The sequence below is a fragment of the Ursus arctos genome, unplaced genomic scaffold (assembly GCF_023065955.2).
Source record: "Ursus arctos isolate Adak ecotype North America unplaced genomic scaffold, UrsArc2.0 scaffold_8, whole genome shotgun sequence".
In the NCBI taxonomy this organism is placed as follows: Eukaryota; Metazoa; Chordata; class Mammalia; order Carnivora; family Ursidae; genus Ursus; species Ursus arctos.
This window is the reverse complement of record NW_026623100.1, coordinates 14,571,853-14,596,726: the sequence shown is the minus strand read 5'-3', so window position 1 is coordinate 14,596,726 and position 24,874 is coordinate 14,571,853. Positions and strand designations below refer to the sequence as shown.

General features: G+C 36.0%; 1 protein-coding gene across 10 annotated transcripts in view; it reads left to right on the top strand.

Moving 5' to 3' along the window:
* The window catches only part of SRBD1 (S1 RNA binding domain 1), a 204,617-nt gene that overhangs the window by 49,763 nt on the left and 129,980 nt on the right, over positions 1 to 24,874 (top strand). For 8 of the 10 annotated variants that reach the window (XM_048222530.2, XM_044378251.3, XM_048222527.2 and 5 more), the window contains 4 exons: positions 3,261 to 3,368; positions 7,052 to 7,209; positions 10,655 to 10,745; positions 11,512 to 11,619. In XM_048222530.2, coding sequence (XP_048078487.1) covers positions 3,261 to 3,368; positions 7,052 to 7,209; positions 10,655 to 10,745; positions 11,512 to 11,619 — 465 coding nt within the window. The remainder of the gene's footprint in view (positions 1 to 3,260; positions 3,369 to 7,051; positions 7,210 to 10,654; positions 10,746 to 11,511; positions 11,620 to 24,874) is intronic. The other 2 variants (XM_048222532.2, XM_057309215.1) reach the window with 1 other exon arrangement.

Sequence of the window (24,874 nt, the reverse complement as noted above, 5' to 3'; positions counted from 1 at the left end):
GTATTAAGAAATTAGATAATTTTAATTTAAAATATGTTGAAATTCTAAGAGAGCTTCATAAAAAGAACAAAATCCTAGAAGTGGATATATCTGAGTTTGAATTCCAGTTATATTACTTCTTACTCTTGCGACTATGATGAGTACATTACTTAATTTCTTTCAGTTTCATTATTGTGAAAATGGTGAATAATGCCTTTTTCACAAATTTAAGAGAATTAAGTGATATTCCATGTAATTGTATAGCCTTCAGTGGTATCTGGTATTATGAAGTTATGGGATTATTGTGTAAAACTCCTTTTTAGAAATAGCTTTTATAAATAGATCACAGTAAACTGGAGAAAACTTCTTATTTTCTTGTGAATGTTCATAATATTCAGTATCAGAGTGTGTCCTCAATAGTTAAGGAAGTATTAGTTATGCTTTAAAGTGTTATCTTCATATTAAGTAAATGTTAGGGAATGGCTTCCTTACAGAGACTTAAATGGTTTCTCTTGGCTCATCTAAATTATATTTTATTCAGTTCTCCTCCAGTTGAATTGGTAATATTGTTTGACTTATACAATAATACTTTACATTACTATGGTATAGCAATATAAGTTTCAGTTATGTTCTAGAAGTTTCTCTTCATATGGATAATTGAAGAAACTCTTCTATGGGAACTGAAGAACTGAAACAAAAGCCAGCTAAAATACTTCTCTGGGAACCAAGAACCATTCTCAGGGAATTGTTTTCATTTTTTTAACACATTCGAATGACTGGAGATACTCACTCAAATCTTTTCTTCTTTCTCCTCTTCTTTTTTGTTTTACTCTCTTTGTCCCTACTTCTTCCACCTTCCACCTCTCTTGTGTATTCATCTATCCAGGTTATACACTAGATGCTGGGGATTCACCTATAAACCAGATAAATATGTTTGTCTTTGGTGACAATGTAATTTAGTGGAGAAGACCCTGAGCATATGGTTTAGAGTGTGTTGAGGTTATAAAGGAGAAGTGCAATGTTTCATGAGTTTGTAACAGGGAACTCTAATGTAGTCTGGGTTGTGTGCAGATGGAGGTTGGAGATAGAAGGAGAGGAACAGGAAGCAACAAGAAATGATTGACTTGTTGGCATGGGCCAGATCATACCTAGTTTTCTAGACTGGGTAAGGATTTTATTCTTTATCTTAAGGGTAAACAAAAGCCAGTAAAGGGTTTAAACGGAGGATTGTCATGATCAGTTTGCATTTTAAGATCACTCTGGCTGCAGTATAAGGAATTATTTGGAAGGAACCCAGAGTAGATGTGGGAGCAAGAGATAAGGTTTGTGGAAAACCTTTGAGGCTTCTACAGGGATTGAGTAAGCAATGTTAAAAATTTCTGTGTTTTTCGTATTAGCAATGGGGAAACCTTAGTTTGGTCTTAAAGGGAATGACCCCCAGCAGATATCAGATACATACATTTAAGCAACCACTCCATTAGGGCTTTCCTGCCTCTAAGGATTATCTTCCTAGTGTACTGTCCCATGACCCAGGACTATGTTCTCTCCTAATTTGCCAAGCTCCATAGTATGGTGTATAAGACCTTTAATGATCTGGCTACTGCCGTATTTTCTAGCCCCATTTACCTCCTACCTGATCCTGACAGTTATACTCTAGCAGTACTAATCTACTTGAAAGGACTCATCAAGTTCTTTCATGCTTCTACATGTGCTTCTACATGCTTTTACATGTGCTGTGGTTTCTTACCAGTATGCTTTTTTTCTCCTGGGTCTTGTTTGCTAAAGCAAAATTTATTTTTTAAAACCCATCTCAGATGTTTCTTCTGGAACATCTTTCGTGACATTGGGCTCTCCAAATTAGCAATAATAACAGCAATAACAGTAACAACAGTAGTATTAATTGTCATATTAATAATGTATGTCCAGTTCATCTCCTATGCCTCCCTTACTCTCATGCCCTCAGGTAAAGGTGACAGTAGGGAGTGACAGAGATTTGAGTGGAAGGATGTATGTCCTGAAAGCACTTTCATTCAAATTAAAAAACAAAGCTGTGTTCTACTCAGTTAATGACCTTCTGTGGAAAGGATTCAAATAGTTCTTATTATGAAACCTTTGGTGTATCACATTATAGATGCTTAAATGTTTGTCCACTGAAATAATTTAGTTAATTTCCTACCTGAGATAAGTAAGAGAGATGACAGTGTCCCTAGGGTATATTAATGATTTATTTTATTATGGTTTATAAAATAGATATTTTATTAATGGTTTGTACTCAAGAGTCATTGAAGGGCAAGGGCTATAGATGGATGGAAACATGGAAGGAGTTGGGCTGAATTTGTCCTTTTTAGCTTTTGTTTTTCTCTTACTGTTCTTTATCCAGTGCCCGCTACCATTCAGTTCGACTCTGACATTTATATCCATCAGCATGTATGCAGGTATACTGCGTGATAGAGCACTGCAGCCTGAGGAGTAGAGTGAGTTCTAAGGAATGGCAAGAGGCAAGGGTTAAAACAGTTTTTCCTTTGCTCAGTCTGCTTTAATTCTCAGAAAGAGATAAAGGAATGGGCAAAGAAGGATACATGTTTGTCTTAGCTTTGCTGCCATAACAAAATACCGTAGACTGAGTGGTTTAAACAACAGAAATTTATTTTCTCCTAGTTCTGGAAGCTGTAAAGTCCAAGATCAAGGTGTAGGCTGATTTGATTCCTGGTGAGAACCCTCTTCTTGGCTTGTAGGCTGCTGCCTTCTCACTATGCCCTCACCTGGCTGGAAGACAAAGGGATAGAGAGACAGCAAGCTCTCTGATAATCTTTTCTTCTACCAGTCACATCATGATGGCCCTACCGTCATGACCAATTATCTCCCAAAGGCTGCATCTCCAGATACCATCTTACTGGGGGTTAGGGCTTCAACATATTAATTTTAGGGGATATAATTTAGTTCATAGCAGTGCATTAGTCATTTTCTGGTGACTTTCTTATATCTTAAGATTTTTACCATTATTAATAATGCTCTGGAGACTCTTCCCAGGATAAGAAAGGTTTTTTTCCTCCCCTTAGTTTTATATGTGACCGTGGTTACCAGGTTTTTAAAAATAAGAACTCCAGATGTCATAGTAATAATTTCCAGACATCACAGTCTTCCCTCACAGATTATGTTACTTTGGCTTCAATAAAGTTTTTCCCCCTTTTCTGTTCTACTTCCTCTCCCTTCTTCCAGGAGCCCTTTCATGGTCTTGTTATTGCTTCATCGGTTTTAGTGTAGGCTTTTCTTTTTTGCAGGTGGAGACCACGTGGCTTTGCAAGGCCAGAGTTAATGAAGATCTTACACAATTCACTCGATGATTCTTTTAAACGCCTTATTTATCCTCTCCTCTGTAGAGAGTTCAGGTGTGTATCTTGTCTTATTTAATTTTATGTACTGTTTATTATTATTTATAGTAATAGACCCATTAAAGCATGAAGTAAATATTTGTTGATCCACTAACCCATCCAAAGAACTGAGTGAGGGTCACAAAGCGATTATAGTTAAGCCTAGATTTCAATCTGCAGAGGCATTCACATGTGTCGACCACAAAAGATAGCTCTTTATTAAAATGTACTTTTCCAAATCTTGACCAGTTAATGTGTATCCCTTCCAGTCCTACAATACCAGTTTTGCAATTTGACAGCCAAGACAAACAAATGGTTTTATTGATGAGAGATTTAGCTTGGGATAATAAACTAAGAAGTTAATGGAGAATTTAGTTGGAAGCAGTTTTTGGAGGTATGAGAACCAAAAACAGCATAAGAAAATCAGTGGAGCACGTGATGAATTTATCACTCTGAAGAGAGAAAGCTAATATATGTATTTAATTCTAAATGGGAGTTATTTAGGTGAATAATTATCAGCAGTGATGAGCACATATTAGAGGAGATGATTAAAGTGACCATCTAGATGGACTAGTGGAAGGACTAAGAGTTACAAAGAAGAGCTGCAAAAGAGCTGAGGTGCAGATTGCAGGTTTTTGTAGGGAAAGAGATGGAAAGAAGTTTGAGGAGGCAGAAACCCTCTTTCCTGCTTATCTCTAGCCTCTGTCTTTGTAGTCAATCTTCAAACTAGCCATTCCCTCATATATTCCTTCCTATGGGCTCGAGACTTTCTTCATTCTCTCTTATTTATGGATTTCAGCAAGGGTTACTTGAAAACTGTAGATTTCTAGCCATCTCTTCAAGCTCACTAGAATTGATAGCAGCCTTTATAATGTTTGCCTGTTTTTCTTTTGCTGGACTTGGCTATTGACTTTGGAGGCATTGACAACAGGAACTGAGGAGGTACTATTAAAAAAGACACATAGCTTTTTTTGACCACCTTCTTTTTATCAAAGTCATTCATTTTCTTGATTCATCCTTCATAGCTTAGTTGTCCCTTAACAATATTGTTTTTATTTGAATCCTATTTCATTTCAAGTCTGTGCAAGGTAACATCTCTTGCTTTTGAGTGCTGGGAAATAAAATTTTTAAATAACGGGTTTTGTTCATATGGAAAAAGAGAAAGTTACCTTATTCAAAATTTCGTTTCCTCTTGTTTTCCTTTATCTTGGATTTTCATGTTGCAAAGAATGTCCAGTAGTGCTTTTCACATTTTTGCATACATTTGACTTGAGTAGATTCACTGCCTATGGAATGATTTCATTGAGATTTAATGTTAGTGATTTGGTGTGGGATTATTTAATTTATAATCCTTCTCTGACTTCTTTTACCAGTGGGCAAACAAGAGTACTTTCCTTCTCTTTTTTTAAAATGCCTGCGGTTAAAAAAATATATCTTATTTTAGTCTGTAAGTTGGTTTGCAGACATTAACTGCAGATATGTCTCTTGATAGAAATACTTGTAATTACCTGAACAGCAATTGAGAGAGAAAATTCCCAATTGATTTTTCTTTAAAGAAAATTACTTCAGTTCTCTAATTAAAAAGAAATCTGTCCTAATGTAGAAAAAATTGAAAGAATCAGTAAAACAAAGAAAAAAAAACCCACAAAATTTCATTTCCTAGAGATAATCATTGGTAACCAGACTTTTCTCCATTCATGTGTGAGTACTTAAAACAACCATACAGACTATATTATTTTGCAGACATTTGATTCAGTTGACTATATATTAGGCAGTCTACTTTGGATTTCTTAGTTCTGTAACTGTCAAGATGATTCATCCCCATGTTGTTTTTCACACCTACCTCTTTCATCAGTTCCATGTTGTCAGTTACCAAGTGCTGCCTATTTTCCCATCCTTTATTATTACCTTGAAATTTGCCGCTTCTTGATCTCTCTGTGGTTACTGTCTTAGTTCAGGATATGATAATTTCTTGTCTGGATTACTGTTCTAGGGTAATAGATGATCTCTGTCTGTCTTGCCATACTACACATTTCACATTGCCATCCTAAAACTCCCATCTGATTATTTCATGCACTTCTACTTAAAATTCTCCAGTGGCTCTTCTTTGTCTCTAGGATTAAATCCAAGCTCTTTAGAAGATCATGCATAGTCTTTTGTGGCCTGATTTCGTCTTGGCTCTACAGCCTTATGTCTCGGTATTTACTTTAGCATATGAAATTACTTGCTTTTTCTATAATGAGTCACGAGTCTTTACGTATGGTAGTTCCATTGCCTGCAACATTTTCTCTGTGCCTTCATTCTATTTTCCCTGCCTTTGTTTGTTTAACTCTATTACTTATTCTTCTTGATTCACCTGAGAAGACATCTCTTTTAGAAAGTTTTCCAGTTTAGCTGTCCCTCCCATATGTTCTCACTAGCATAGCACTTATCATTGTTTATACTTATCTGATTATTTTTTTGTTTCTTCCACAGTACAGTCATGTTCAGAGTGGGGATTTTGTCTTTTCAGCTTTGTATCTCACACCGATCATGGTACTTTATATACGACTGACAACAAACACTATAAATAAAGTTAAAAGTGAAGATTTAGAAATACCTGTCATGATACTTTTCATGTTGCTTGGCTGAATGCAGGAGAATGACAGCGAAAATAGTTAGCTGTGTGTGCCTTCAGATATGTAGATAATTCTACCTCAGCACTGCTATGAAATGTACCTTGAATGGTTTTTTTACCGTCAGTTTTCTTGTAACCATGGCATGAATGTCTTTACCTGTTCTAATGGAGAAGACATACTTGTTATTGTCTTCTTATAAAATTCATAAGAATTTCAGGAGATAATATGTTAAGAGCTTTTGTTAAGAATGTGTGGTGTTAAGGGGCACCTGACTGGCTGAGTCAGAAAAGTGTGTGACTCTTGATATTGGGGTTGTGCATTTGAGCCCTACGTTGTATGTAGTGATTACTTAAATAAATTAAAAAAAAAAAAGTAAGAAAGTGAATGGTGTTAAAACTTAGTTTCCAAATGCCTTTAAGTCCATTGTAGACATATGTTTTTATCCTAGAAAAAGTTTTAAAATTAGACTTCTAATAACTTCTGTGGAGGAAACCTGGGAAATTCTGTGCGTGAGGCATAGTTCTGGACTGATTACTAATATCCTTGGTCGTGTCACATCCCTGTGAGAATGACAGGGTGGGGGCTCAATGTGGGGAATTGGACAGAGAGAGAAGATGACATTGAGATTTGTATGGGTTAAAGTGTAAAACTACTGATGGAAGAGACTACTTAGGATTCAATAATTTATCACTAATTTTATGTTCATATTTTTAATCAGCTGATAAACTTTAACTTGACTTCCTGTGTGATGTCCAGGTCTTTATATACTCTGTTTCTCTTACATACACAGATATTTATACATACAGATTTTGTATATAAAGAGCAGATTGGAAGGAATGTAGGTATGGCAGACTCTTCAGATTCACTTCAGAATTGTTTGTGGTTTCATGTATTACTGAGATTAGCAAAAAATAGACTCAGTGTAATTTTATATATGATGTTTTTTTCCTTTATTTTGTTATAATAATAATTCCTGTGAGGAATAAGTGTATGGAATGAATTCTTTTCTTTTTTAGGAAGAAACTTTATGTGAATGAAAAACTAAATACTTTCTCTTTTTCCTTTTATTTTTGATTTCTAAAGAGCCAAACTCACATCAGATGCAGAGAAGGAATCAGTAATGATGTTTGGACGGAACCTTCGTCAGCTCCTTTTAACAAGCCCTGTTCCAGGGCGCACCCTGATGGGAGTGGATCCTGGTTACAAACATGGTTGCAAATTGGCTATAATTTCTCCTACCAGTAAGCACATCTTTCAGTTCTTCACTCAAAGTTGTTTGGTTGGTCATAAGTTTCACATCATACATATTGTGAGGATCTGAAATAATGTTAATTTTTAAGGTTTAGGAAATGGTTTTCTCACATGCAGCAGTGTGAGAGCCAGAAAATCAAACTTCATATTTGTCTTATTTGTTGATCAAAAATCTCAACATATTACTATCATTTATGCCCTTCCCTATGTCACAGTGGAGATGTTGAAGATTAAGGTTCAAGCTTTAATAACTATTCCCCATCAACTTGTGATTATTGTAGTGTATTATATATGATGCATTTTAACTCTGTGTATTTTAAATACCAGACATTTTTATTGTTTTGCCTAGCGTTTTTTCCCCTTATTTACTTTCTACCCTTTCTGTCGCTCTTCATTTCTTGCTGCATTTCCGTGTTTATATTTGAGATCATTTTTGCTCTGCCTGACCCTCTGACCTGTTACATTTAATATGGGGTCAGCTGGTGACAGATTGTGTTAGTTTTTGTCTAAAATGTTTCTGACTTGCCCTCATTTCTGAAGGATATCTTCACTGGGTATAGAATTCATGATTGGTGGTTACTTTCAGTACTTCAAAAGTGTCATTTCATTTTTTGTTTGTTTTTTTCCCATCTGGCTACACACTTTTTGTTGAGAATGAATTGAACCAAAAATCTTATTATTTTTTCCTCGGGCTGCTAAGATTTTCTCTCTTGGTTTTCAGAGGTTTTCTTATGATTTGCTTAGCTGTGTGTGTGTGTGTGTGTGTGTATTGTATGTTTGTTTTTTTCAGGTTTTCTTGCATGAATTCTGCTTGGGGTTTGTAGAGCTTCTTCCATTTCTTTCCAGAATTCCAATTACATGTATATTAGACCTTTCAACTTCCTCTTTCTTCTGTTTTTCATTCTTTTGTTTTATTTTATATTGTTCATCTTTATGTTAATTAAGCTTCTATTCTGCTATGTCTGATCTGCAATTAAAGCTATCCATTGAGTTCTTTATTTAAATTACTATATTTTCAAGTTTTTGAATTTCCATTTAGTACTTATAAAAAATAGATTTCAGTTCTATAATAAACTTCTTCATTTTAAATTTTTTGAACTTTTATATTTTTCTTATTTTTACTTTATAATTCTCTTACTATATTTATATTATATAATATATTATGCAGTCTTACTATATGTTATATATTAATATATATTACATATAATAATACATACTATTATATTTATTTGTTCTTGTGTTTCTTGGTTTAGATTTTTCTTTCTGAAATAACTTCTTTTTAACAATTTTATTTATTTATTTGAGAGAAAGAGCATGAGGAAGAGAGCAAGCACAAGCAGAGGGGAGGGGCAAAGGGAGAGGGAGCCTGATGGGGACTCCATCCCAGGACCCTGGGATCATGACCTGGGCTGAAGGCAGATGCTTAACCGATTGAGCCACCCGCAGGTGCCCCTGAAATCACCTTTTCATATCTAATTCAGTTTTGAGTTTTCTTATGTTATTTCTGGGGTTTTCTAATTCTGATTTATGTTAATCTCATTTTCTATGATTTTTTTGTAGCTCATTCTTTAGGTTACAATTTTTCTCTGTGTTTTGTTGACACATCTTTCTGTAAGGACGTACTAGTCTTTTTTTAATTTACTGTTTTAAAAAATATTCATTCTATATGGAATTTGACTGTGATCCTTTTCTGTTGCTTATGTTTACATAAAATTGATTTGCCCCAACTTTTAGGATAGAAGACCAGGTCAGGAAAGGTTTTCTAGCTGTATATCTCTATAACTATCTCTTCTTTTTCCCCAAAATTATTGGTGGGGGGAAGCACCTTCGTATCTATATGAATAAAGAGATAGTCTTCTACTTTCTGGAATCTGTTTTCCTGATGCTTTCTCCCTTTTACCTGGACTTTCTTTTCCCTTTGCCCATTTTATCTTTATCTTGTTCAGTGGGGATATGATTCCCAACAATTTCTCCTCAGTTGCAGTTTTTGTCTTAAAAAGGATATTTCAAGAGTTCATAGAGATTAGAGTTCTTCAATCCTTCCTGAACTCAGTGGGCAATCTTTCTGCTGACCTATAATTATAGTATGCAGAAGTCTTTCTGCACTATAGGGAAGTAACTTTTGATATTTTTGGTCCATGAGATATTTCATTGCTTATCTCCTCTTGCTCCCACAGAAATGCCAGTGCATGTAGGTTTTGATAGTTGCCTTGTTCCCACTTAATCATCTTTTGAGTTTTGTGGAACAATTTGTTACAGATAGCCATGGGCTTTTGGTTTTGCTGTCCTAGTTGCTCTGTCTTTTTTTATTATGCTATACAATTTTACAGTAAGTGGGAAGCATATTTTACCAATGTTTTTTTCCTGCATCTGTTGAGATACCATATGTATTTGTATTTGGATATGATATTTGTATTGCTTGCAGGATGACTTTTTAAAAATACTGTATGCACTCCCACATGTGTATGTATGTATCTTCAGTCTGTTTTGGTAAGATATTTCCAAGAATTTATCCATTTCAACATTTAAATTAACATGAAGCTTTTTATAATAGTCTTTATGTCTTTTTAATCTGTGCTGAAGCTCTAGTAATATCCTCTTTTCATTTCTAATATGATTTATTTGTATCTTTTTTTATTTACCTGTATCTTCATTCTTTTGCTTGATTGGTATTGCTATAATTATGTGTTTTTCTTAGGTGATTTTTAACTTTAAACTTTACCAGTCCTTTCCATTATATATGTATTTTTCTATTTCATGAATTTCTGCTTTTATTTTTTATTTTTTTTATAATTTTTATTTTGTTATGAATTTCTGCTTTTAACTTCATCATTTCCTTCCTTCTCCTTTCTTTGAGATTATTCTTTTTTTCTTTTCATATCTTCCTAAGTTGGTCACTTAGCTCATTAGTTCTGTTCTTGAGGTTGTTACCCTCAAATGTTGAATATATTTTTCACTGAAATATAATATAATGTAATATAATATAATATAAAATAATATAATATAGAGAAGCACACAACTCATAAATATGCAGGTTAAGAATTATATAGGGAAAGAAATTCACATATCTACAACCCAAAAGAAGAAATAGAATAGTATTACAACATTGTCTGGCATTTAGTACATATTCAGTAAATGTTAGCTTGATGTTATATGTTATTAAAAACCATTTCTCTTTTAGGTATCATGGCATATAAGCTAGTTAATGATGATTTTGTTGATAATATGTAGCAAAGTAGTGTCCTTATAACTTTGGAAGCAACAAAATTTCCGAGTGCTTCGGGAGAATCAGATTTAGTGAATATGAATGATTCATCCTGCAGTGTAAAAGACAAAACATTTCCCTTTTCTGGTATAAAATGCTTAATTGAATCATCTTTGTGTTATGTTTTGTAATTTCTTACAAAATGGCTTATTCTTTTCATTTTCTCTAAGGTCAGATTCTTCATACTGATGTGGTTTACTTGCATTGTGGACAAGGCTTCCGAGAGGCAGAGAAAATAAAGAGGCTTTTGCTGAATTTCAAGTATGAAAATAAGTAACCTTTTGAGTACTTCACTGGCTCAGCCAGTCAGAGATATTTGGAGGGAGGGATTAAGGGAAGTGCCTTGGTGAGAGAGAAGGAATCATGTAAAACAATGCTGGGGCAAATTGCTGGAGAACTCTACATTTGGACTCTGGAGGGATGCTTCTCCCTTCCTCTGCCACCTTCGCTAAACAAAGGTGGTAATATGAGAAAAAGTGAGCATTGAATTCTTTTATTTGGGCTGTCTTTGTCTCTTTCTCTCTCTCTTGCTCTCTCACTCTCCCTCACTTTCCCTCTCTTCCCCCCTTCGCTTTTTCCCTCCCTCCTTTCTTTCCTCCCTTCCTTCCTTTCTTCCATTCTATTTTATGGATCTGAGGAGTGGATGTGATAGTAGTTTGAAGCTTGAGAGATTATTTGGCAACCTCACATAATTCGGTCATGATGTCTTCATTATGGCCTAGAATGCTCCAGAGTTTCTTATCTATGTGTAAGTTTGGTACCTTCTAGATGGGAAGAAAGCTGACTGTTCTTGATTGTGTGACAGTAAAATATTTCTCCATTGCCTCCCATACCAAATGCTGGGGCATTGTCCTTTGTTCTACAAAAGTTTGTGCCTCCATTGTGAAATAGGGGAGATGTTGCCTGGCTCTGTGAGAGAATAAGATCATTGTATGATAGTATTTGTGCATTCTGTTCATTTTCTCCTGATTGATTTAGAAGCATGCCTTGAGCTTATTCCATTTCTCATCTTGTTTATCCCTTGAAGCTGCAGCACAGTGGTGATTGGAAATGGAACTGCCTGCCGGGAAACAGAAGCTTACTTTGCTGACCTGATAATGAAAAATTACTTTGCGCCACTGGATGTTGTTTACTGGTAAGGATGTTAGGAATGTTTGTTTTCTTTGAGAGGCAAAGGAACTTCTACAGTTCCTTCTGTGATGAATTCTCTCTTTTTATGATATGCCTCTTCTATGCCCGCAAACCACTTCTTGCTGTTCACAGGCACTTTGTAGGACAATGTAAAGTGTCTGTCTCCTAGAGAAATTTGATTTTCAGTATCCTGAAAACTCTCACAGAAATAGCAAGATCGGACTTACTTCGTTTCATGGGGTTTTCTAGGCTGTACCTTGTGTGAGGGCTCTAATTAGCTACTAACTAGTACATAGGACTGTGGATAACTTACCTTTTTTCTCCCAAAGTTCTGATGCCTATAAATTGTTGGTTTTCAGAACTGACAGCCAAGGGTAAGTATTACCAATTAAAAGCACTTCTGATATCGCTTTCTTATTTGTGTCTTCATTGCAAGCTTTCATGTTATATAGGCATCCAGTTAACTTCTGAATAGCTTTGGATTACCATGACCCATTTCTCTAGTCCTGCCCCTAAATCTGTAGTAGTTCTGCTTTCATTCACCATCATTTCCTTACTCTCCTTTTGGACCTCAGGTAGCCAGGCTTACCTTTATCTCTCTTTCTTTCTCTTTCTTTCTTTCTTTCTTTCTTTCTTTCTTTCTTTCTTTCTTTTTCTTTCTTTCCTTCTTTCTTTTTGTTTTAAGATTTTATTTATTTATTTGACAGAGAGCGAGAGAGAGCACAAGCAGGGGAAGCAGGAGAGGGAAAAGCTGGCTCCCCGCTGAGCCGGGAACCCAACACGGGGCTCGATCCCAGAACCCTGGGATCATGACCCAAGATGCTTAACCCATTGATCCACCCAGGTGCCCCCAGGCTTACCTTTTTCAAACTACAGTAGAATATTAAGTTCTTAAGGGTTTAATTCTATGACAGAAGATAATTACTAATATTACCAATTACAAATAGCTGATACCTAGGGATGAGTGCACAAGCACCATCTCCACTGCTGTGTCAGCTGATGAGTATGTGATTGACAGGATCAACAAACAAAACCCAACACAGGAAGAAGAATCCTAAGATCCATGGAGGTAGGCCAAAAGAGGAGGGCCTTGTATTTAGCATAGTGTTCCAGGTGCCAAGAGTATAATCAAGATGTCAGGAAAACAAATGCAGGGTAACCAAGGGGATTAGGAGGTCAGGGACAAGCTGTAGGTACTACAGGGCTGTGGTTCAGGAAAGGACCAGATTGAAAAGTCCACCTCACCTCTCCCCCTCTCCCTCTTCTTATTCCGGATGGTCTGGGGAATATTGTGGATCTTCCCTATTCTGGCAACTGTGCACATGCATCCAGGCCTTTTGAGAACCTGGTACAAGGATCCAATATAGCTGATTCAGTTTATTTTAGGCAACTTGTCTGTTTTGTTTTTTTTTTAACTTGTTCATGTTCATTTAATATAAATATCTTGGGTACCTTTGTAGTGCTTATAAATAGAACTTTCAGATCATTAAAGTATTAAATGTGCTCGTTTGCTCATATGATTTGCTATTTTCAATCCACTGGCACATAGTAGGCACTCATTTTATTTTATGAATATTTGTTTCCATTCATGTTAACTCATTATACTTGATTATTTTCTGCTTTTGTCCTGGTTTTTCCTCTTGTAAAAAAAGAGTATTTTTTATGTAGTAATGGTAAAATTTATTGAAATGTAGAAATGGCTAGCTCCTTATGAGATATTTATGCTTACGAGTGATGATCTAGTTTTTCCTTCTACATTGAAACCTTCTTAAATCAGGGGATCATGTTTTATTTATCTCTACTTCCTTCCCATTAAACATAACATCTGTACTTATAGGTCCATCTCAACAAATACTTACTAATTTAAATTCTTAAACATTAAGGTTTAAATTATGTTTAATCAGATAAGTCTTTTCAAGCTATTGACCAGAATTACAATTTGGAACAACTGTAGAAAATTTCCCCTCAGCTTAACACTCTGGTAAATGTATGACTTACTGTTTTCTCTCTTCTTTCATTGATAGAGAAATTTGTATTTGGCAGATTAGAGATTATATTTTGCCCAAGATAAGTGATAATTTCTGAAATAAAAATATTGCATGGTTAGAGTTATATATTTATTTAATGAACTGTGAAAGAATTAAAAGGACTCTTTAATATTTGCCTTCTTATATTTCAAACTATGATTGGCACACTTTATACTGATGGTAGAAACATATTGCTAGAAATCACAGCATCGTGTGCATTCTCTAGAATCACATGAGACCAAGTAAAAACCTGGGAGCAGCAAATGGAAAAGAAAATTTTGTGCTGTTAATTCAGAGCCTGCACTTCATGTTTCTGCCCTGAAAGCTGCAGTATACAAGTGAGTTTGAGCAGGCAAATATAGAAAACAAAAGAAAAGAAATTAATTTTGCTTCCCAGTGCCCTCGTTCTTTAGGATAATGAAAGAATTAGAAAATAAGAGTGACCTGAGGAGGTGCGATGTGTGATGAGAGAATGAGAAAAGGGAATGGGTGCTGTGGAGAAGCATGGGGTTGTGGGTTTAAGGTTAGATGTAGACCAGTGGGCTTGGCCACTGAAGCACGAGCGAGTGGCTAGATCATATTAGGAAAAGAGGGTTGGTGCTGGACATCTGTAAAGTACACATTGGACCTCTGTCTTCTTTCATTCCAGAAGGGTACCAACCATTTAATAGAAAGAAAATATAATTTAAGGAATCATAATTTTGTTGCTTGAGGGAAGTTGTTGTACCTCCAAGAGTCCAACTTAATTGCAGGGAATAGCATGAGCCTCAAAAAGTTAACTCCTTTGTGAAAAATGCCTAAGAGTGAAGCTAATGAAAATCTTTTGCCTAAAATTTAAAAAGAAACATTATTTCTTTAAAGGTATTAATAATATTTATTATTGCAGATTGGAAAACACAGAGAAGTGATAGGCTTCTCTGTTGGCTCAGTTGGTACTTACATTTTAGAGCGTATTTCTAGATTGTGTGTGTTATAAAAAGGAACTCACACTGTACATGTTTTACAGCATTTCCCCCATGCCTATAAGTGGACTTTACAAAGTCATTTAAAATTACTATGGATAAACTCTTATATGATCTTATATTTTAGTCATTCCTCATTGTGTGAAAGATGGCTTTTTCTAATCATCACCATTATCAACAAAGCTGTAATGAATGTTTTCGTGCTTAGATCTTTGCACGTACCTTTAGTGCTTTCAAATCCATTCCAAGAAGTGGACTGCAGGTTTAAAGAGGTACCTTACCACTACTCCTAAACTGAAAAATGCTTAATTACCAAACCCAATCTATTACCGAGATTATTTCCATGCTATTTCTCCCTCTTCTCAGCATGTTGGCTAATTTGGGATGTCTTTACTCAAAAATATTTATATTACAAGTCCATATAAAAGTCCAGATAAAAAGGGAAGAAAATAAAGCACTTAGTGTGAAATATATCTTAAGAATATAGAACCTCTATATACAGTTTGAGGGAGAATAAAATGAATGTCCTTGTTCCCAGCTTTTAGGTTCCTTGTGTGTTTTTTCCTTGGAGTGCCTCCACCCCATGTAATCAGTGTTTTGGGGTGTATGAATTATTGCTTGTTTGAGAAAATTAATTTTCAAGCTGCATATTTGTAGGGCTTTTGAGGTACATTGCCATCCTGTCTTCCAGAATGGCTATGCCAATTAATACTCTTACCTACAGTGTCTCTGCTCCCCTTTTTCTGGGACCTTGAATATTATTATGGTGCATGTTTGCTCTATCATTTTTGTTTTAATTGCATATTGATATCCTAGCAGCACTGCTTCTTAACTAATTGTGTGACCTTGGACAAATTACTTAACCTCTCTGTATTTCTGTTTCATCATTTGTAAAAGGGAATGATAATAGAACCTATTTTACAGAATTATTTTGAAGGTTAAATGAGTTAATGTATATAAATTCCTTAGAACAGCTCTTGGCATATACTTGCTATTATTATTAATGAAGTCAAATATATTTTTGTATGTTCACTGGCCATTTCTGGATTTTTTTGTGTATGTGTAGATGGCTTGTGTCCTTTGCTCATTTTTTTTCTGTTGGAGGTTTTCGTCTTGTTCATGTTTTGTAAATGTTTTTATATATTAATTATTGATCCATTTGTCGTAATTTTTGCAAATTATGCAAATAGTTTTCTCCATTTTGTGTTTAAATTTAAGCTTTATTTCGTACAGAATTCAAAATTTTATTTTTTTAAGATTTATCCATCTTTTTCTTTATGGCTTTTGAGTTTTTTATTACTCTTGAGTCTAGAATATTAGAAAGTATATGAGTTTTTATAGAAAATATGAACCTCTACATGTCCAAGAATATCACGGTTTTTTGTTTTTTTAAATGCAGGCCTCCCTCAAGTTTCTCTAACTTTTCTTTAAGTCTTCTGACTTTTCTTCATAAAGCCATAAAACCTCATTATCTTCTCAGTTACTGAGATGGTTGCTTTGAAGCTTTTTATTCTCCAAGAAACCAAAAATTAACCAGAGAACCTTAATCAGCTTAAGTAACAGAAATGGAGTAGAAAGCTGTTAGTTTTGAGAGTAGTTTTGAAAAAAGAATGGATGCTGGTTTTTCACTTTCTTTCTGAATGCCTTTATTGCCAGCTGTAGTGTTTTGTAAACAGCAGAGCCACCTCATTTCTTCCCTGTCCTCCCTTCCTCTCCCTCCTCTTCTCTTTCTCCTTCCTCATTTTTCTCCTCCTTCCCTCCCTCCTTTCTCTTCTTTAATTCTCTTGTTAGGTTGCACCATATTTTAGTCATCTGTTGTTTGACGACTGGTTATTTTCGATCTTTGATGTATCTTTAGTTTTGAACCTACGAGGACAGACTAATCAGCCGAAATTTCAGTACTTATTTGCAGGTACGTTTAGTATGGGATTTGTCTATAACCCATTTAAAGTTAACTTTTCTATATAGTATGAAGTTCTTTTTTTGCATATGACTGGATTATTCCAGTACCATTTGTGAAAGGTTTTCCTTTCCCCATCGAACTGCTTTGGCATCTTTGTTGAAAATCAACTGACCATATACATGTGAATCTATTTCTGTAGTCTATTCTGTTTAATTGATCTATATGTCTTAACACTAATAAGTCATTAAATTAGTGTAAGTCTTTCAATATCATGCTTCTTTTTCAAAATTGTTTTGACTATCGTAGGGCTCTTGTGCTTCTACATAAACTGTAGAGTCAGTCTTTCAGTTTCTACAAATGGTCCCGCTGGGATTTTGATTGGGATTAAATTGGCTCTACAATTTAATTTGTGGAGAATTGACATCCATCCATGTAATTTTTTTTTAAGTGTTGTTGATTCATGATGTTACATTAGTTTCAGGCACACAATATAGTGATCCAGACAACTCTGTACATTATGCTATGCTCATCATGAGTGTAGCTACCATCTGTTTCAATTTTTAACTTCAGTTGTATTTTTCATTTCTAGAAGCTCTGTATTTTTTCAGATCCACTTGACCATTCTTATGGTCTTTTGTTTTTCCCCGAATATATTTTTATATCTATCTTTCATTTCCTTAACCATACTAACCATTGCTGTTTTATGGCTTGTGTGATAATTCTGCTACTGAAAATCCTTAGAAGTCTATTTCTGCTATCTGTTATTACTGCCGGTTCTGCTGCTTTGTTTGGTTTTCTGTTCAGTTAATTTTTTATTGAAAACTCCTTATTTTCATGGAACTTTATCTGTGGGAAGTCATTGAGGCCTACATTGATTGTGAGACTCCAAAGAGGATTTGCATTCGCTTCTGTCAGGCTCCTGTTGACACTATAAGTTTAGAATCACTTAAATTAAATTCTCGGCTTGAGTTTTTTTCTGGCCACCCAGGTAGTGTGAATTTACGCTGCACACTGGAGAGATGGCTTATGGTTCCATGTTCTCATCAGAGATTCCCCCTCTGACAAGGTTTGAGATAGTCCATTTTCATCACAATATCCTGGGGTAGGGTACAGTGAGCTTATTTCTCTTTGACCCTTATACTGGGGTTTTAACCCTTTGGGGTATATGGATGGATATGTGTGTGTGTGTGTGTGTGTGTGTGTATACATATACATATATACACATGGGGGTTTAACCCTGGTGTTTTTGTCGTTTTTTTTTTTTTTTTTTTTTTAGATTTTATTTATTTGACAGACAGCACAAGTGGGGAGGGGGGCAGGAGAGAGAGAAGCGGGTTCCCTATTGAGCAGGGAGCCTGATGTGGGGCTGGATCCCAGTATCCTGGGGTCATGACCTGAGCTGAAGGCAGATGCTTAACCAACTGAGCCACCCAGGAGCCCTACCCTGAGGGTTTTATATGTGTGAGAGTAGTTGGGGGAATCTTGTATTAACCTATATCGTAGGTGGACCCCGGGTTTTGTCTTCCAGTCCTCTAGTTGTGTGAAGCTCTTTGAGACCATGGGGGGTTTGCAGGGGCATGGTTAGCTTCCTCACTCTTCTCTCCGTGTTATTGTTCTCTTTCTTTCCAACTCACCAGCTGAATTTTCGGGTTCCTTTAAGTGTAGTCTTCAGAGTTGAGAAGAGGGAAAAGGAGCCATAGTATTACACAGTGGGGACAGTTGCAGTCTGAGGATAGGGCCCTCTGGGTGGCCTACATGCAGTTGCTGATTCATTCTTCCATGGGGAAATTTTGAAGAACTTGGTTTTTATTTTTGTTTCCTGAGATCTTCCCCAACAGGATCCTTGAATTGTTGTTTCTGTGACTTGGCAGATATGTTCTCAGGCTGGCCATGACACTCCTTCAGTCCTGGGTTTCAGGCAGACTGCTCTTGTCTGAATCACTTTGCCACTCAGTCATCTTGGACAGAATCTCTTTAGAGCTCCCTCACACTGCCTGCTGCAGGCCTGTTTGGTTCACACTGCCTCCTACAGGCCTGTTTGGTTCATACATCCTTGTCTTCCCTCAAAGGGGGATCAGCAACTTATGCCTAGTATGGCTCTCTCCCTTTGTTATTCCTCTCTCTCTCTCTCCTCCTCTCTCCCTTTCCTCCCCTCTCCCTCTCCCTCTCCCCCCAGGCTTGTGTTTACATCTGTTCTTTTCCTTAAGGCATACCCACATATTGGTCCCAGGGAGGCCCCTCTCACCTGACATGGGGTGAGTGGTACATTCCTTCACATGAGATGTTCGGGCAGAAGGAAAAATACCACAGCATTCTAGTAGTCTTCTTAAAGAAGTGTTCTCTTTCAACTCTAACTCCATCCTGTCCTTCTCAAACACACACCCGTCTTACAGGATGAAGTTGGGTGATAGCTCATGGTGGCACAACAGGCTTTTGTGACTTAAGCCAGAACAAAAACATCCCATTACACGTGTTCTCATATGGTCAGCGAAGTACTGTTAGCACTCAGAATGTGTGGCTGGCAGGCGAAGTACTATGCTGGGAGGTACTTGACTTCTTGAAGCTTTTACTTCGTGGGGAAAAGAGGTGAAAAGATAAATGTATGTGTTTGTTTATATATTACGCTAATTGGTGATGAATTCTGTATAAAAGCAAGGTAAGAAGATAAAGTAACAAGTGCAGTTGCAGGGAGATCTCGATATAACACGTGTTCTTATCTCTTAGTGAGAGGAATTCTTTCCGTGTGTTGTCATATAACCACCCAGGCTGAAGAAAGCATGATGAGTTTATGCCCCTCATTTATCCACATCCACATTCATGTCCTCATTATTCTCATCTTTCCATGTCATGTTAGCACTCTAGAGCCACGGTTTTCACATTGTGGCTCGCAATCCATTGGTGGATGGTGACATCCATATAGTGGGTCCCAATCAGCGTTTAAAGAATAAAAGCTAGAGTGCATCTCATGGTATTAAGTCCCAGTATTGTTCCACAAATATAGGTTTTGAGTACATACATGTAATGTGCCCTGGACTGATATAAAGTATATCTCTTATTGTCAATAATAATCAGAAAAGTTTGAGAACTATTGCCATATGAAATCCAATATTTGAACCTCTAAAAATGCAAAGTTAAGAGGGGCGCCTGGGTGGCTCAGTCAGTTAAGCGTCGGACTCTATCTCATCTCAGGACTTGATCTCAGGGTCATGAGTTCAAGCCCCGTGTTGGGCCCCACAGCCTACTTTTAAAAAAGCAAAGTTAAGAGGTAAGATTGTAGGAGTCCCTAATGAGAAGTTGGGAAGCTCTTAGAAATATAATTCAGATTACCCTATAAAATTGCAAAAGATCCTCTTAAGGAAAGAAAATAGGGCAACAGTCCTCAACACAGTGGTAACTGTAAGCTGTACTAATGTCCTCCACCACTAAAATTATGAACTACGACCCTTTCCAGATTCTCTGGAAGAAGTTAAATTAATGGATAGAATTTTCTCAATTAAAATTCCCCATGTCAAAGGAGACTTTCCAAACACTTCATTTACATATGTCAGGTTTTTTTGGTAACCTTCTTGCAAAGGAAAAGGTTTCTAGTAGGCCAATTCAGAGATTCATGGTTGGTAACAAAATTCTATCGGAAAATGAGAATGTAGGGTAATTATGCTAGAAAACAAAATAGTTTGGATGACTGGTTTGCTAAGTCTTATACCCATTAAAGTATATGAAAATTGCTGATACATTCTATGAAGAATGTTTTTTCTCCCCCCTAGAAGAGGGCTGTAAATTACATACATTACACAAGAATGGTTCTTTGCCAAACCAAGTTTGGAGCAATTTTTATTTTACACTCATAGATTTTTCTTAATTTTTTTGATGTCTGCTATTTTCAAGTATTTGATTTAGCCCTGTATATTCAATCATATGGTTTAAAATTCACATATTCCATCATGTTCCGAATGGAGCATTTTGGCTTCCAGGAGCTCTACACCAGAAAAAAAAAAAAGGGAAGTAAATCAGTTTGTGTGTGTTGGCTGCAAATTTTCAGTCAATTGTATATTTTTCAAGGTCAAATACAAAGCTGATAAAAAGTAACCAAGAGTGTGTAAAAAGAAGAGTCACTGATCTTCCAAAAATAGTACAGGAAGACTAAGGCTTCAGGCCTGAATCCCTATAGTTACTGCCTCCCCACAAAAGTTAGGTGTAGCATGAAAGATTTATAATGATTATCTTAGGAAAAATAGAGTGAGGAAAGAGATCCCACTGCTTGTACATAATGTCATCCTCCTGATCAGGGGCTGTCAGAAAGTAGAAGTGCTCAACTCTTCTTTCCATTGGCAAGATAGAGATTTGGGGCTAAGAAGATAGAATAAAGATCACCAAAGAAAACCAGAATGTAACTAAAATAGGGCATTAGTAAGAGAATTTACATTTCTCATTTCATCTTCTAGCCCAGATAAAATATTTTCTGGAGTTCTGGGTAGATTTGGGAATAACATTTTTGTACCACTGTTGGTTAATTGTGGAGAATTTATGGAAGCTTGGAGAGGGGCGGATGGTATTTTAATGTTCCAAAGGGGAATTCAGATGCAAATGACTGTTGAGTGTGATCTTGATCAGGCAAGGCTATTATGAAATCAGAAAAGGATGGTTAATGAGCACCTAGGAGGGACGATGGAACATATCCACTGGAAATCAGCCCACACTTCCTATAAATAAAACATTTTGGCTTTATCCCATTTCATTTTCCACTTTTGAAAGCTAGAACTGATAGGCACATCTAGATCTCAGCACAACTTTGAATAGTCTCTTGATACTTTTGTGGAGAAACTAGAGAGATAGAGATTTGGTTACATGGCTCCCGGAAGAATGTTAATTAGCTACTGGATTGATGTCTGGTGTGAGGTCTCTAGGAGTTTGCCACAGACGCTGTATTGGTTAACATTCTACTCAGTGATTTAGTCAAGATTTTCAAGTTTGTGAACATTGAGGTGTATTAGAATCAGGATCAGGAAAGGTTTTGAGACACTTGAGTTGTTGAACCCAATTTAACAAGATGAACTGGCATATGGATAAATGACTTTTGTGATGCTAAAGGAATTTTCAGTAGAGATTTCGATGGAATTCTAAGGTTTCCTTGAAATCTGACCATTGACGATTCTATCAGAATAATGTGTAGCAGATTTCCTGAACCACCTGGACTTAATTTTTTGGTTTTGTTTTAAAGAAATTTATTTCCCATCTAATCAATAAGCTTAGCTATGTGACTTAAAGTATATCTAGCTATGTAAAGCTCATTATATTGTGAAGTTGAAGTTATTTTATATGGAGGAAAAGTCGTTGTGGTTGCTGTTATTTATTTAATTGTTTAATTATTTAAAAGATTTATTTATTTATTTTAGAGAGCATGCTTTTCGCATGCGAGCAGAGGGAGAAAGAGAGAATCCCAAACAGACTCTAGGCTGAGTGTGGAACCCAACACAGGGCTCAGTCCCAGAACCCCAAGGTCATGACCTGAACCAAAATCAAGAGTTGGCTGCCTAACTGATTGAGCCACCCAGGTGCCCCCCCCCCCGTTATTTATTTTTGACTAGTGCAATAATTTCTGCTTTTCATGTAAGATCAGTTTCTTTGTATTTAAAAAGACTGTCTCCTCCATCTCCATTTTATAGCAGTGATGAAGGCCATGAATTAGCCTTGAAATGTGGGACAGCCTAAAAGTGTTTTTGGCTCTTAGTTTGAATACTAGGCTTAATGACAAATTAAGGTAACAGAATATTTGTCTCGCTTCTTTCTACACTGATGGCTTGAGAAAATGTACTGTGATATTCTAGGATTTTGTTGTCCTTCACCTATTGATTGATTATCCTCGTTCCATTTCTTGGACTATCATAAACACTAGACTTGTTTATAAAGCTTCCTTTCTGGTATGTTTGTGACATTAAATACATTTTAAAGTAAAATTATTTTACAGCCCGTATAATTTATGTTCATTTTGTGGAAATGGCCAGAATACTTTAAAAAATATATATTTTAATAGACCATTTCAATGAGAAATGTTGGAAAGGAGGCATAAGGAATAAATAATTATGGGTGTGTGTGTGTGGTTTTAAAATACTATTTGTATTCAGATTCAGTTTGACAGTTTTTGATCAAAATAAAATATTTTTTACCAGTTTTGTAACCCATGTGTTTCTGTATCTTTAAGTCCAATTTAAATATCTGCAGGAGTTTCCCCAACCCCCCTTAACTGTAGCCCTTCTTGCAGATCTTTGTTTATTGACTTAGATTAGAACTGGCCTAGAGCCCAGTGATGGTCATTTCTCGTCTTAAGGTTTTTGGTTACAAATCTGCTTTTGTTGCCAGATCCAATAAAGATTCTTGATTGTTTTTGTTAGTTTTATTGCAAGTTCTTGCCAAAGATACAATGTATTATAACCAAAACAGATGTTCTGTTTAGACAAGTGTATTTGCTATAACAGAACCTAAAATGTAAATTAAAACAATAGTATGTTCTGCATTAATGAAACAAGTGATGAACTTTGGAATTTTATGAGTATTTTTGATAACCTTTAGAAACGGAAGGAACGATCCCTTATTTTAAGCAATTGTTTTACATTTTTTCTCTATCCCAGTTTGTGTACGTATGGTCTTACACTCCTAGATCTTCCTCTAAGCTAACATTTTACTGTGATCTTGAAAGTGGAGTGGAATTCATTGTTTTCATCTGTACACAGTTCTGTTATTAAAGTACATATGTCAGATAAATGCTTTTTTCTGCCATAGAGACATCAGTTGCATAGAAAAGTTTTTAAGATTCTGGTATTTATAAGAGCGCCTGAGTATCTGACTTCAGCTTGGGTCGTGATCTTGGGAACCTGGGATGAGCCCTGCATTGGGTTCCGTGCTCAGTGGGGAGTCTGTTTCTCCCTCTCCCTCTGCCCTTGCCCCTGCTCATGCTCTCTCTCAAATAAATAAAATCTTTAAAAAAATTCTAATGTTTATAAATAAGTAGATGAAATAATTTTTCACAGACCTTTCCGTAAATGCTGTACTTGGTAAAGATAGGAATCATGTTATAAGGTTGTATTATAGATCTTTTGGTACATTAAGTAACTGTCTCTGTGACTAGGGCCCAGAGCAATCTTGATTTATGCTGAATTCTGTGTTGTAGTGAACATAGACATGTAGTGAGTACAAGATGAATGTATTTATTTTATGTAATTTTAACTCTTTTTAAAATCATAGTCCCTCAATAAATTAGATATGTAAGTAATAAGTCTACGCTATCAACGAATTACTAATGGGATGAGTTTTACCTTGAGATTGTTAACTCCTTGGCCCATTCTGATTCATATTTTCCTCTTTTCTTTGGCATTAAAGAGTTGCTATTTTCCCTCACCTTTGGTCGACGTTAAAAAAAAAAATGTTCAACTGATTATTTAGGAACATTGAAGGTGTTTTTTTTTGTTTGTTTGTTTTAATTAGTAAAGTTTGGGTTGTGCAGAAGCTCTGATTCTGTCTCTCATTTCAGTTGCATTAGGAGAATGCAAAATTGCTAGAATTCTTTGTTGTTGAGATCCTTTTCATTTGATTATATGGGACTTGAAGATTCTGGGACCAGAAACTTGTACTTACAAATAGTTTTTGAATCCAACTTATTTGTGTTTTATATAGTTTGGTTTTTTTTGTTGCTTTTGTTTTTGAGGGAGGAACCTTTTGAGTCTAATGTATTTTATGTGGCTAAATCTTTGTATTATGCTCTTCTAACTTATTGAAATACCACTTTCAAGTTCCCCCACATCCGTACATTTCTAAGGTTACACCCAGCTTAATTCCCATTACTTTTCTGCTTCACAGCACTTGCATTTTGAAGGGACCCTAACATTTGGGTTCACATTATGATAATTAGGTTTCGGGGGCATGGGGGATTAAAGATGTCTCAGGTCTAGTTGCAGAATAAAGTTCAGAAGCACTTGTAAAACTTGCCTGATTGGTGGGCAGAGGTGCTTTTATTTATTCACTACTCATGCAGCATTAATCCGTATTTCATCAGGTACCTACAGTGCTGTAATTCTAGATGTGACCTTGGGACTTGATTTACTTCAGCTCCGTTTTCTTTATTAATGTGCCATGAAAGAGGTACATGAAAGATAGCCAACATCAAAGTACCTTTTAAAGTAAAATGGTTGATAGGAATTCCCTGGTATTTAACACTGTCTGTCAAATGTTTCAGCTGGTTTGCATCCTTTTACAAGCTATTGCTTGCTGCACTAAAAGAAATTTAAAGCAGTTGTTTCAAGTCTTTGGGGTGGGGGGCTGGTTATGATGATGGTGGCTGGCGTGGTGGTGGTTGGGTGGCAATAGTTAGCTAGA